Genomic DNA, 14,341 nt, shown 5'->3' with positions numbered 1-14,341 from the left:
GACTGCTGTTTACTTTCGGGCTCATACGCGTAAATCCATGATTCATCACCTGTCACGATGTCATAGACGTGTTTCGAAGCCCCGCGATCGTATTTTTTGAGAATTTCTTTCAACCAATCGACACGAGCCTTTTTTGAGCGATTGACAAATTGTGTGGGATCCAACGCGAACAAATTTTTTTCACAGTCAAATGTTTATGTAGTATTGAATGTATGCTGGTCCCACTATGCCTAAGATTGTCTCAATCTCACGATAGGTCACATGACGATCTTTGCGGAACAACAACTGATTTTGGACGACCTTCGCGAAATTCGTCTTGGAGTGAACTACGTCCACGATTGAATTCACCATACCATCGATAAACACTGGTCCTTGATGGAGCTTCATCGCCAAAAAATGAATTAAGTTCATCCATGCAATGTTGCTGAGTTAATCCACGTCGAAAGTTGTAAAAAATAATCACGATTTAATTTCATTTTTGGACCGAGATGAATCTTTTAAGTTACTGTAAACAACACAAATAGCGCTGGTATTTCAAAACGTTCTGAGTACGTAAAAGCCAAAAAATGTCAGACTTTGCGATGCAGCTGTCAGTTGCCAGATTGCAACACCAGGGTTGCCAAATCCCGAAATATAAAGGGTACCCCTCGGAATAGTTATTTTTTGTAAGACCTGTATTTTTGCCGTTAACATTTCTCTCTTACATTGCTCAAACACCAAATTAGCCTTGTCGCATTCAAAATGCAATTAGAAATAGGCAGTCAGTGGAAGAACATTGTAAGTTAAAAACTGAAGTATACGATCGGAAATACCAAAATTAATTGATAACTCAAGAGAAATAGGGGAACAAAAACAAAGTCTAATGTTCTAAAATGGAAAGGAAATAAGAAGAAAAGTCGAGAAATTGTGGAAATGCGTCTATAGCAAGAAAAAAATAAAAATTATATCTGCAAAAAATGCTCTAGAACGAGTCATAGGGAAACACGTTTTAAGTAAATATGTTATCTTCGATTTTTATTATTTTTGTGTTGAACTATTTCTATATACTTAGGTTTGTGCTTGTATATGCAGCTTCAATTGCCAAAAATTTACAATAACTTAAATAAGGGAAAATGTGTATAAATTCTACGAAAAACAACACGCAAATAAACAACTATTTTGTCTGTAATCTGTAATCGAATTGAGCAAGCCTCGAAAAAGAAGAGCTAAATAAGGGATGATATTTCCTATCGCAAAGTTACTGTTAGTTACTTTTTCCTGAGAGCTTTACAGTAAGAGGGTGAGAGTTTTAGATTTCGATAATCCAAATAAACTTAGAATACGAAAGAATTATAGTATTGCAGAAACGTAGTCATGCTAAAATGGGTATTCTAACAGAACTCGAAATCTTACAAGCTAAATAATGCCGCCGCTTCAGTAAAACCCCATTAAAGTCAGTGATGACAAGAAAAAGGATATTTAAATAAAAGATAATGCTTAAAAGCAAACCCATGAAGCGATAATTAAATGTGATGTAAGATACCTAATTTTCATTCGATGTCAGCTATCTTGAGCTACTTCATAAATCCGTGATGTACTCAGGGAAAAACTCTTTTTAATTCAGAACAAATTCTAAACGAAAAGTACTCAGAAGCATCGAAATGAAAGCTTTGGCTAAAAAATACTAAAATACTATATTATATATTTTTATTGTGCCACAAAACGTTGGCAAAAGAGAGTCTTAAGTTTGTTCATATCCCAAAAGGCTAAATGAAAGGAAAAGATTAGCGCAAATCGTGCGGCACTGCTTTGAAACTAAGCAAAAAATTGCCCGGAATCACTTTTTGAAAGCGGATATCAAGATCGAGCGTATCAAAATTTTACAATGTTGCAAAGAGCCAGAGACGATCCATCCATTGGTTTAAGCCTCTACGCAAACAAAGTAAGTCCTTTTTTATTTAAAAAGTGTAGTTTTATTTAAATGAAATTTGGTTTAGATCATATACTAATTGTCGTGTGTTTCAACTGCAAAAATAAACGCCACATCTTAAAAAACGACTGGCAAAACGAGATGAATTCCAAAGTATTTAATTGACGATGGAAGTCAAATAATTTCTGAAGAGCAGATTAAAAAATTGAAAGACACAACCAAAGCAATTCATTGCACTTAGGCGATATGGCACAGGCAATATCCAAAATTTGTACATGGATTAACATAGGTCTTCTGAAAATGGTAGAAATATATATTTTGTGGAAACTTATAGTGTTTAAAAAAGTTGCAGAAAACGTTAAAATCCAACAATTTTGGATTTGAGTAGCATCCGAAATCAGTTGTCATTTTTTTTTTGTCTTGCGTTAAAGAAATTTTGTTGTAGTACTGAATTCATTTTATGTTTTAAGTAAGTAAATTTTTCACGTTGAATAATATGTATATTTTCCATTTATTTAAAGACATAAAGAGATAAATAGCACTGGTTTCTTGGTGAGAAGAAAATAATGAATAAAAAATGTAGGACCTTCTATTTGTGGACCAACAACAAGACGCACGCCACAAATAGGAGGAGGAGCTCGACCAAAAACCTAAAAGAAGTGTACGCTACAATTTTTTATTTATTTTTGTTTTTTAATTTAACGATTTTGTGACATTTTGGCGATAATCCTCCCATTGTGTGTCTGGTTCATCGGCGCTGGCAAAACGTATGACAGATTCTGAAAAAATAATTCATTAAATTATATATTTACATTTTTTTTGATATTGTATAAAAGTTCATTTACCCATAAAACCCATATAGAAATTTGCCAGCACCGAATTTATGAAGTGTAATAAATATTTCGCTTGAAATGGAATGTATTATTATTGCGTCCCTCTAATCTTACTGACATCTGATGCGAGGCTACACATAAAGCGAATAAATTGTATGCAAGTTTTAGAATTAGGGGTTTCTCAATTAAATGTATTTATCAGCATCTAATTGCTTGCATCCTCTAATCATCAGCCCGATCCATTGGTGCATCCATAGACGAGTCTTAAACGATCTTGTCTGGAAAAGAAAATCAACTTATTTGCAAAAAAATTGATCATTTTTCTACTGGTATTATTTTAGTAAACGACGAACTGGCATGACTTCTTCTATTAAATACCCATATCTACGTATCTACCATATCTACGTAGTACCAATTGGGCTTTTTCCTGCAGGGTAGGCAAATGTAAGTGTGCTGCGGCATGTGTTCGTGTGTCCACGGTGATGATGCATTTGCTTAATGGAAATCCATAAATTTTATTTCACACAAATAACTGGTGGGTGTGGCAGCATTTGTATTATTTTCTATTCATCATTTTATTTTATGAGCTGCCGCGCACACACAAACACGTGCAAGCACACTTAAAAACACACATATATATATCGATATATAGGTATATTAAATATTTCGCAGCTGTAAATACTGTTTAGGCAAATAAGTAACAAAAAACGGCGATAAAAAAACCAAAAGGGGCGATTAGCATATCTGTTTTTGGCAGTAACAGCAAAAGATTCTCCAAAGGGATGCGCAGTCATGCACGCATTTGAAAAACATAAATAAATATTAAACATAAATATTTGTATATCGGAAATTATTACGTGCAGGTAAAAGCGACAACAAAACTTTCGAAATTGAACATTGTTTGCTTTCCAACAGCCTTTTGATGAGTTAATAAATATATGTCAGATACACATTGTATAAAATATGTGAAAAAATAAATAAATAATGATGTAAACACGCATACACACTCAGCGTTTCAGCTTACAACAACATTTTGATATTTAATTTCAAAATTATTTTCTCTTTTATCACAGGCGAGGAGTGCTTCTGCCGAGACTGGCATGGCTGTATAATGGCCCAATCGATTGTTGGCCAGGAAAATGTGCAGCCATACAAATTCTCCGAGTGCAGCAAAAAGGATTATATCGATGCGCTGCGCACCGGACATGGGTTGTGTTTACTCAATAAGCCAAATGAGGTAAGTTTTGGGTGCAATTCAAAGATTTGTGTGCTGCTGCAACATAAGAACTTTACTTATGCAGTGGCTATTCGGAATAGCTTAATGGAATCAAGATGATAAACAAAATATTCGGGATGACGAGAGTGGTCTCTACCTATCTGAACTTCTCACTGTAATTCAATTAGAAAATAGCTGGGGTAGCTGCACAAAATTATTTAATTATATTATCCTACTCGCACGACTGTATCTAATAACATTACGAAAAAATCGGCAAAAGGGCAATCAGGGTTTATCTATAAAGTATATAAAAAATTGGATATACAGTAGGCCGGGTCGATTTGTGGCGAGGCAAAAAAATCGCCGATTTCTCTGTGAAAATCATATTTTAGGGATCAAAATAAGAAACTTTGCCGAAGGAACCATACCTCTAAAACGAATTCTGATGTCCCCCAATTTGGGTCGAACTTTTTAATTTCTTTTCTATAACTCACTTGAATTAACCTTTTCATTTACATACCTATGTTCTGACTAAATAAATTTCTTAAGAGAAAAAATAGATATTATTATCTGTAAATTCTATACAAAATACACAAAAAAATTTTTTTTTTAATTTCAAAATCTTTAATCCACCATTTAACTCGCCACATTTACTACAATTATCCATCAAGTGGAGTCCTTTATCACGCTAATTTTAAATTACTTGCATTAAAAATATTTTTTTTTTAGTACTAGCTTTCCTTAATAAAAAGGGCATGCATTTGCATATATTTTAAATAAAAAACACATCAAATTTTTTTTTTTTTTTTTTTTTTTTTTTTTTTTTTTTTTTTTTGTCGGGACAACTAGCAAGTGCAGCACTCAGACATTAATTGAGTCCATTGTACTACACTTGGATTCCCTTTTAATTTTCTTTAAATCTACCCGATCTCCGAAGAAATCTGAGTAGATCTTGTGGTGCCAAGGAGCCAAGATGGTCGCTTCTTAACACATCAGTGCCAAAGACCTCAAACCTGATTCGAGCGAAGGCGGGGCAGACACACAGGAAGTGGTCCGCCGTCTCATCCTCCTCTTCACAAGCTGGGCAGAGTACACTGTCTGAGATGCCCAACCTTTCCATGTGCTTTGCCCACAGAAAGTGGCCCGTCATCAGTCCTACCAGCCGTCTGCACTCCCCTCTGCTTAATGACAGAAGAGTTTGCGACAGTCGATCGGACATGACAGGTAACATCAGTTTTGTCCATCTGCAGCCTCTCTCAGCCTGCCAAGCTCGCTTGTGGGTAGTAGTTACCCATTTGCTAACCGTGGCCGTGATGGCCGCAGAGGGGAGTGGCAAAGCGGGCTCTGGGCCAAAGAAGTTGGCCTTAGAGCCCATCTTAGCTAAGGAGTCAGAGGTCTCGTTACCCGCGATACCCACGTGTCCCGGGACCCATGTTAGCATCAGGCTATTATGTCTGCCGACGTAGTTCAGCCTGGATTTACGGGACTTCACTACCCCTGATGTGGTTTGAGGGCTGTCTAAGGCCATGAGCGCAGCTTGGCTGTCGCTGCAGACACATATAGATCTGCCTCTCCATCGTTTTTCCACAACAAAGTTCATCGCTTCTGGAACTGCATACACCTCCGCTTGAAACACAGATGCATGCATTCCAAGAGCAAAGTGCAGTTCTGTCCCGCTGGATTCCACGTAGACCCCAGAGCCAGAGCCATGCTCGGTCCTGGAGCCATCCGTAAAAATGCGAAAACAGTGTTTGCCGGGCTCATTTTCTGAGTCTCCCCACAACTGAGCCTCTGGTAGCACTACACTGTATCTCTTTTCAAGTACGACCCTTGATGGCATGGAGTCAATGCCGGACAAGGGCCGTACCAGTTCCCACTGTGTTTCAGTCTGCAGATGGCCTTCAAGGCCTCTCCTCGGATGAAAGCATCAAGTGGTGGTAAACCAATCAGAGCATCTAGTGCCGGGCCTGAAGTAGTCGGAAAAGCTCCGGTGCAACAGATGGCCACAGTGCGTTGTAGTCTCGATAAGGTCCTCCTGACTCCCACTAGGGAGAGTCTGCTCGTCCAGACCACTGATGCATAGGTGATAATGGGTCTTATCATAGCCGTGTAGATCCATAGGACCTTGCTAGGAGAGAGACCTCACGTTTTCCCAAGGACACCTTTACACTGCCAGAAAGCTGTCAGCGCTTTTGATGCCTTTGTTTCAACGTGTGATTTCCATAGGAGCTTGCTATCGAGGATTACTCGAAGATATTTGATTTCCTTGGATAGCTGGATTGTGACTCCTTTTAGCTTTGGCAGAACGAGTCCATCAAGCTTCCTCCTTCTGGTAAAGAGGACAATACCAGTCTTGGCGGGATTTGCCGACAGCCCGTTCGCACAGCACCAAGTGTCAATCCGATCCAGAGTTTTCTGCACTTTCCTGCAGATGTTCGTAAGCGATGAGCCTGTTACCAAACAAGCAACATCGTCCGCATATGCTTGTGCGTAGACTCCCGAATCGTTTAAGGTGGTGAGTAGAGGATCGATTACCATGCACCAGAGCAACGGAGACAGCACACCGCCTTGGGGGCAGCCTCTGTTAACCCCAGATGACACCAGCAGATCTTCCTCTGCTCGCACCGATATGATTCTTTGGGCCAGCATCGAACGAATCCAATTTACTAGCACCCGGTCTACGCCGTGCCTACTAGCAGAGTTACACATACTATCAAAAGTGGCATTATCAAACGCCCCCTCTATGTCTAAAAAGATACCCATATCGTAGTCCCTCCTGTCGATGGCCAGCTCTACCCTAGCAACAAGGTTTTGCAGTGCCGACTCGCAGGATTTTCCACTCTGATAGGCATGCTGAAATAGAGGCAGAGGGTGAGCCTTCAGCGACTTCTGACGTATGCGCAGTTCCACCAGTCGTTCGAGACTTTTCAGCATGAAAGAGGTCATGCTGATTGGTCTAAAGCTTTTGGGGCTGGTGTAGTCGTCTTTTCCAACCTTTGGGATGAAAGCGACCCTCACCATCCTCCAAGAGCGTGGTATGTAAGCCAGTGCCAGGCATGCCGAGAAGATTTTCTTCAGGGCTGTTGTCACGAACTCCGCACCCTCCTTCAGCATGGCAGGAAATATGACATCTGGTCCGGGCGACTTGTAGTCGCCAAAAGATTTGATGGCAAATCGAATGGCGGCCTCATTCACCACAGATCTGGCAACGAACCAGTCATGCCGAGAAGGTGTAGCAGCTCTGACAACTGCCTCTATCAATAAGGGCTGTTGCCGGCTGATGCTTATCTGATTACCAGGAAAGTGAGACTCCATCAGCAAGCTGAGTGTCTCACTTTTCCGCTCCGTAAAGGAGTCATCAGATTTCCTAAGTGACCCCAGCTTTGCCGTTGAGTCCCTTTTCAGGATCCTAACCAGTTTCGCCGTGTCACTCAGAGATTCAATACCGCTGCAGAATTCCCTAAATGAGGCTCTTTTCGATTCCCGAATAAGCCTCTTGTAGTTCTTCTGAACATCACGGTATCGCTCCCAGTCCTCTGCAAGGTTAGTCTTGAGGGCCCGGTTTAGAAATTTTCTCGACTCGCGCCTCAGCATCTGGAGCTCTCGATTCCACCAAGGAACGGGAGTCCGGCTGGGGAGAGGTCGAATTGGACAGGCTGACTCAAAACATTCGGTTAGGGCAGCGTTGAGTTTCTCAACAGCCGCCTCAATGGCCTGTTCTTTTCGAAGACTTGGTGGCGCAACGCAAGGTCCCGCAACGCCTCCCTAAACTTCTGCCAGTCTGTTTTTCTTGGGTTTCTAGAGGGCAATGGCATTTGTGCCTCCTCGCCACACTGAAACTCAATGTACCTGTGGTCCGAGCACGAATCTTCGGCAAGGACCCTCCAGTTCTTGATTGACCACCCAAGTTTTGAGTTTGATAGGGTTAGATCAATCACCTCCTGTCTTCTAGCTGTTACAAACGTTGGCTGTGAGCCCTTGTTTTGTATGTCTAGGCAGGAGGACGCGATAAATTCGAATAGTCGAGAGCCCCGTCCATTGCACTTGCTGCTGCCCCAGATTGTATGCTGGGCATTAGCATCGCAACATAGGATGAGGCCTAGACTGCGCCGCTCACAGAACCTCACGAGACTAGTGGCCTTCCCGGGTGGTAGCCCTTCCAGAGCATCGTAAGGGAAGTAAGCAGATGCAATCACAAACTTCGACCATCCGCGTCTACCTCTATAACACACCTCAGCCGCTACCAGGTCTTGGCAACAGAATTGCTCAAGACCCGTCACAGTGAGATGGGATGATACTATTAGACCGGTCCTAGGTCTGCTAGAACTCCTGTCATATAGTAACGTGGTCCCTTTCAGCGCACTTAAGCCACAGAGACGGCCCCTAAAGACCCAGGGCTCTTGCACTGCTGTTATGTGGGGTAATGTGTGCAGCTGGGAAAGCCTTCTACTTAGTAGTGCAGTAGCGGCTTTGGAATGCTGCAAGTTAATTTGCGTCACCGTCAAGGGACGATAGCTACAGGAATCGCCCGAGTCAATCATTTGGGAAAGACATGGAAGCTGGCCGTCCCAAAGAAGAGACTCAGACAGTTCCCGTACCGTGAGCCCATGACATCAACACTGGCCTCGTCCACTCGCACCACAAGAGTAGCCCCTTCCTTCCCGTCCCGGTTTTTACTCTTGGTGTACGAGACGACTCGCCAAAGCCTCGTGTTGATGTCCGGATTCTGGGCATGTAGACAGGATAGGACATCCGCCGTAGACAGGTCTGGATCCGGAATCCAGCAGATGGCCTTCCTGAGGGGTACACTCTCCTCGCTGTAGACTGCGAAGCGAGTGGTCCCCATGGGGGGCACGTTATTGACCACGGTCCTGATCCACTCGAAGTTGGCCAGAGACGCGCACGTCACCTTTATGGTGCCGTCCTTTGTCTCATAGCTCTTCGCGTTGGCTTTCGGACCGGAGGCAATAACCCGACGCATCAGCTGGCTTTTGCAGTATTCGATTTCTGCATCCGTCAGCTGATGGTCAGGCCCCAGTTTTCCAATCACAGCCACAGGTCGTGGGCCAGCAGCCTTCTCGCTATAGGATGGCTTGGCCGCACCCTTGGATGTGCTTGGGCGAAGGTCCAGCTCCCGATCCTCCACTGACGAAGATTTCGCCGGGCAGACAGCTGTGCTGGACATTTTGTCGAGGCCCCGATAGAGACGTGGCTCAGCAGAACCTTTTCCCGCCACATTGACTGGCGCCAAGACCGCGCTCGTACCTTGGGGGGTCGTGGCTCGGTCATTGGCGGCAACCGCAGGGCAGGGAGGTGTGCTGCTTTCAGCCGCCGTCTTTCTCCGCTTGCCTCGAGAGCGAGACAACTTGGGAGTGCCTGTGCCCACCGAAGACTCGGTAGCTTCCGTGGGTGTCACTTCCGCTGACCGAGGTCGTTTGGAAGACACAGACGCAGAAGGGCCGGCAGAGCCACATGAGGATTTCTCCCGCATGAGCTCTGCCCGCCGCTTTCTTCTCTTCCTCCTTGCCGCGCTCTTCGATTTCCCTGCTTCTTTGGGAGGTCGTGCAGCCACCGAAGAGACCTCACAACTCAGGCCCTCAGAAGCAGGGAAACGTTTTTCAGACTTTGAAGGAGAGGAGATTGCGATATCAACCCCCGTCTCCTCCAGGATGCGCTCTCGCTCGTAGAGCTGAGAGACTTGGGTAATGGTTGGGGCCTCCAGAATCCATGCCCCTGCCGCCGAAGCGGGTGGATTGCCACTTGTGTGGATTCCACCTGGAGTAATAGATCCTTTGTTTTCCATTACCTTTTTTGGTTTCTTTTCGGGACTCCTCCCTAGCCAGTTTGGTTCGCGGATGGCACCCTGATTCTATGCCAACTTTGAGTCATCACACGAGTGTTGAACCCACCCCATCAGGGAAGGCCACTCTTGTGATGCCAGGGCTCCCTATCCACCACCGACGCGCCACATTCAAATACTTAACCTTAACATATTTAAGCATATTTAAAGTAAATGTATATAAGAGTCCACAAATTAAGTGAAATCTTTGATTGTTTTAGTAAACTACAAGTTTTCAATCCTCAAAAGATATTAAAAACAAAAACATTGGAAAAAGCAACGATATATACCTATAATAATTTCATGGCCAAAGTTTAACATTTTTACTTTACGCATTCCTGCAAATTGTTTGACAGTGACTTGGAGAGCAGATTGGCAGCTCAATAAGTTTTGCGGCTCGATAAGAAAAACACAAATTTATGTTTTCAAATACACCTTATTATTGAGTATAGTCTCCCTGAATATCTCCTTTGTTCCAACGAGATTTCAATTCATGAAGTGTGAATCTGGAAAGGCTGCAAAATATGTACACTTCCACAGCTGTTATGACCTCATCATTTGTTGAAAAACCCTTTGCAGACAGTTTGCAAATAATCTACCCACAAAATTCCTTTCTCATGCCAATAAACTGATGCTAACGCCTTCTTGACCGATTTCTGTACATGAACTTGTTTCGTAGCCGAAGAACTAGGTTCACCCCACTCTTTAACCTCCTGTTTTGATTTAGAACCAGTCTCATCCATAATGATGAATCGACGCGCAAGATCTACTTTATCCTTTACAAAATGTTCTAAATGTTACTGAGAAAGTCGCATTCGAATGTGTTTTGGTTCCATTGTTAGCGAATGTGGCACCCATTTTGCACACAACTTTCTGAATCCCAATTCTTCAGTAAAAATATTGCTTACACTGCCCAATGAGATGCCTAAGGTTTCTATTAAATCTCTGTCAGTTACTCGACGATTTTCCAATACGATACTGTGTGTTTTTCGATTTCGATTTTCCAAAAAGAGCGACGGACGTCCTTGACGTAGATCGTCTTGAAGGCTTGTACGACTCGTTTAAATTCAGCAACTCATCTCTCTAATTGATAGCAAAAAGTTATTGTACACTTTCAGCATTAATTCATAAACTTCTTTTGCTTTTAAACCTTCCAAAAATAAAATTTCAACCACTGTACGATGCTTGATTTTTTACATAGTAGAAAATACTGTGACACTTCGATACAAAATGGCAAAGATTGAAATGACAGATTGAACTGAAATTTTACAAAAAAACAATTAGCCTAGTAGCAACGCCCTCCCTTATCACGGCAAAACTTATTGATCAGCCTAGTAGGTTTTTTTGCAATGAACTCATGTTTTTGTAAATTTTCTGTCTACAGAACTCAAATCTACGCTTTCTTCTTTCCGGTTTTGGGATATTTTTTAGTTCGCGAAAAAACGCCAAATGAGAAACTCCCGAGACAATTTTTTAATTGTGATTTATCAAGAAAAATGGGTTTAATTTACAGAAAACAGCAAAGACTTAATGAAATCCCTGCCTTTTATATTCCGCTTCATATGCAAAGTGTCAAATATTACATGCGCGTACATATGTATGTACCACCAATATCTGCATTTAAAGAAATATACGAAGTGGCCACCTGGAGCAAGAGCGGGCTACTGAATAGATACAGTCGATCCACAATATCAGCACCAGCTTCAGTAAAATTGTAAAATCCAATAATTTTTTGGAAGTTTTTATGCGACAATGTGTTTACAACATTTTGTTGAACAAAGTTGAGAGTAGCCGTTTGGCAACTTTCACTGCCAATTTCGACGGAAAAAATTATGAAATACCTTCAATCGTTTTCATTCTTCATACCATTGCCACCATTGAAGCCATCAATTATTTCATCATCATTTTCCTCTTTTAACCACCTCAAAATGCAAGCTTCTTCAGTAGTAAGTAACGAAGAAACTATTTAACATTAACCGTCACGTGAGGCAAAAAATATGCGATGAAATTTTAAACAACTGTCTGATAATAGCGACGCAATAACTAAGCGCAACGATACGGAATAGGTTAAGCATAGCATTACGTGAAACCACAGGCTGGCCCGTAAGTTAATTCATAGAAGAAGATGCAATAGCCCTTTTTCCGCCCACGTAACAGCCGACGGGTTAATTAGAAACATTAAAAACTTTGAAATGTAGAGATTTATAGGCAATTGACTTTGGCGGATTCATTGTTTTCGGGTGAAAAATTAATGCTTTTGGATTGTAGGAAGTTAATGGTGGATCCCGCATAGTGAGCCGAAACTAAATCTGGCAAAAACGGAGTGCCAAGATTTTTTATATTAATTTTTTTTAATATTAATGTAAATTTCTAAGTTTATTGTATCAGTTGCACCAAACGAAAATATCTTTTGGCCTCATTGACAGATTTTTTGCCACACAAAATACTTAGCCAACTTTTCAATATTTATTGAAGTACCAGGATTTTGAAGTGTTACGCCTTACATCTTCCTGAAGGGTGCTTGAATTCGCTTCTAAGTAGGTTTCATCGATCAAAATTACGTCAACAAATTTTACAACTTTCGGGTGCTGGTTCTTTCGATTTTCGCCTGCTTCTCGCTAACTGTTTCATTTAATTTTTTTTATTACTTTTATATTTTATTAAAAATAAGTAAGATATAATTAAATTGTCAAAGCTTCTCTAACTCGCTGTGATACAGTCATTTCCTCGTCTATCGTCTATATTTATAGGTATATTTTAGTATAAAAAAAAATTTGGGTTGATCATATCCCTAACCACGTATGTCAAAACCACTCACAAAACTAGTACCGCATACAATAAAAATACTGCAAGCTTTTACATACAAATACTTTCTAAGTGTGATTTCAGAAAAATCTTAAAATCTTTTGGTGACAAATAAAATTCTTTAAATAAATAACGAATCCGAAATTGCGCACAAAAGGTTGTTACTGAGAAAGAAATCGCATGCAAGCGAGACTTGAAAAAGCAGGTATTGAAAGTATACGAAAATAACAACAAAGTTATGAAAACAAAAGCATTTGTGTACATTGTGCCATTTTTAGCTACTACTCGCACAATAACAACAACAAAGAAGCACGATCAAGAGTACTGCCTCCAGATGAATGCAGCAGGCACGTGTATGACAGTGCTACGACATGCAACATGCAACTTGAGGCAAGCAAATTGTTAGCTGTCTCAGTCACACCCCTGTGGCACTAAGTATTGGCGCGACGCGCTGTTTGCGTTCACAGTCAGCACTTGGTGTACGTATGATTTCTCATGCAATTTCCCTCTCCTCCTACAAGCTATTGAATTCGCTGGAAAATATGCAAAACAATGCCGGAGACAAATGGTGCAAGAATAGCGCTGGTGCATAGCTAAAAGTAAACAAATAAACAAACATGCAAGCAAGCAACTGCAGTAGAGAAATGATGACAATTTTTGCATAAACGAAGTGGCAGCACACAATCCACTCACACACACGTGAACACATTGGCATGAAAAACCACTCAACGTCAACGACGAAATGCTTCTGGCGTGAAAGTGCAGCACTTTTGGCTTTTGTCTTGTTTTTTTGGCACTAGGTCAGCGGCAGGCAGCATCAGTTGGAGATGCAAATTGTTGTTGGTTTCATTTTGGTTGATGTGGCTAGTGCCGTCCTCGCCAATGCATATGGCGTCATCGCATGCTTAGCTCTGCACTAGCTAGCTTAGCGGCATTTTAAGTGCTTCACGTAAAAATGAAAATGCACAGTGGCGAGCATAACTGAGTGCACGATAATTTCTTTAATATTTGAAATATTTTTCGAGTTCAAATTTTTTTGGTAGTTTTCTTTAAACATTGCTCATTCTAAAAACATAAAAAATATAACTAATTTAAATTTTAAACTTTTTAATCTGAGTCTTTATAAAATGTCCAAGCAGACAGTTTTTTAGCACTGTGAATTTTTATATGATAAAGTAAAAATTTAAATACCTAAATATTTTCTTAGGTATTTCAAAAAATTCAAAAAAAAAAGAAGAATAACGAAAAATTGTAACACGAATAGCCTTCCTTAAGGGGGGGTAGGGTTAATTCCACTAAAAATATGCACTTATTTATGAATTATTTTTGGAAAGATGATTCATGTAGACAGTGGACAGTTTTTCTCAGCATTGGATCATCTGAAATCAAAAAATCAAAGAGTTTTCATTAGATAATCAATTGTCCGAGGTAACCCTGTCGAGTTTTTATTAAAAAAAATTTTTTACCAATTTTTTTTAACATTTGAAGTAGAAGTGCGATTTTTAGACGATAAATCGCATAATATTGTTTATTGTAAAATAAATAAAAATTGAAAGAAAAAAAACCTCCCAGGGTTACCTCGGTAATTATGTAGAGAAAGTGTGTACAAAATTTCAGGAAGATCGGCCGAGTAGATTCCGAGAAAAAGTGTCCACCGACTTAAAAAACGTCGTTTTCCAGAAAATCGATTTAAAGTTTTCTATAGCAGGTAGCCGAGTCGGAGCGGCCAACGGTTATAA

The 14,341-nt window shown here is 40.8% G+C and overlaps 1 protein-coding gene across 1 annotated transcript in view; it reads left to right on the top strand.

Annotated features, from left to right (window-relative positions):
* LOC128857595 (disintegrin and metalloproteinase domain-containing protein unc-71) overlaps positions 1-14,341 on the top strand; it is a 287,365-nt gene that overhangs the window by 185,686 nt on the left and 87,338 nt on the right. Inside the window, exon 8 of the mRNA XM_054093346.1 lies at positions 3,816-3,979. Within this exon, the coding sequence (XP_053949321.1) occupies positions 3,816-3,979 (164 nt within the window). The remainder of the gene's footprint in view (positions 1-3,815; positions 3,980-14,341) is intronic.

This window comes from Anastrepha ludens, chromosome 3 (genome assembly GCF_028408465.1).
Source record: "Anastrepha ludens isolate Willacy chromosome 3, idAnaLude1.1, whole genome shotgun sequence".
In the NCBI taxonomy this organism is placed as follows: Eukaryota; Metazoa; Arthropoda; class Insecta; order Diptera; family Tephritidae; genus Anastrepha; species Anastrepha ludens.
The sequence above is the reverse complement of the archived record's forward strand: the minus strand, read 5'-3'. Positions and strand labels throughout refer to the sequence as shown.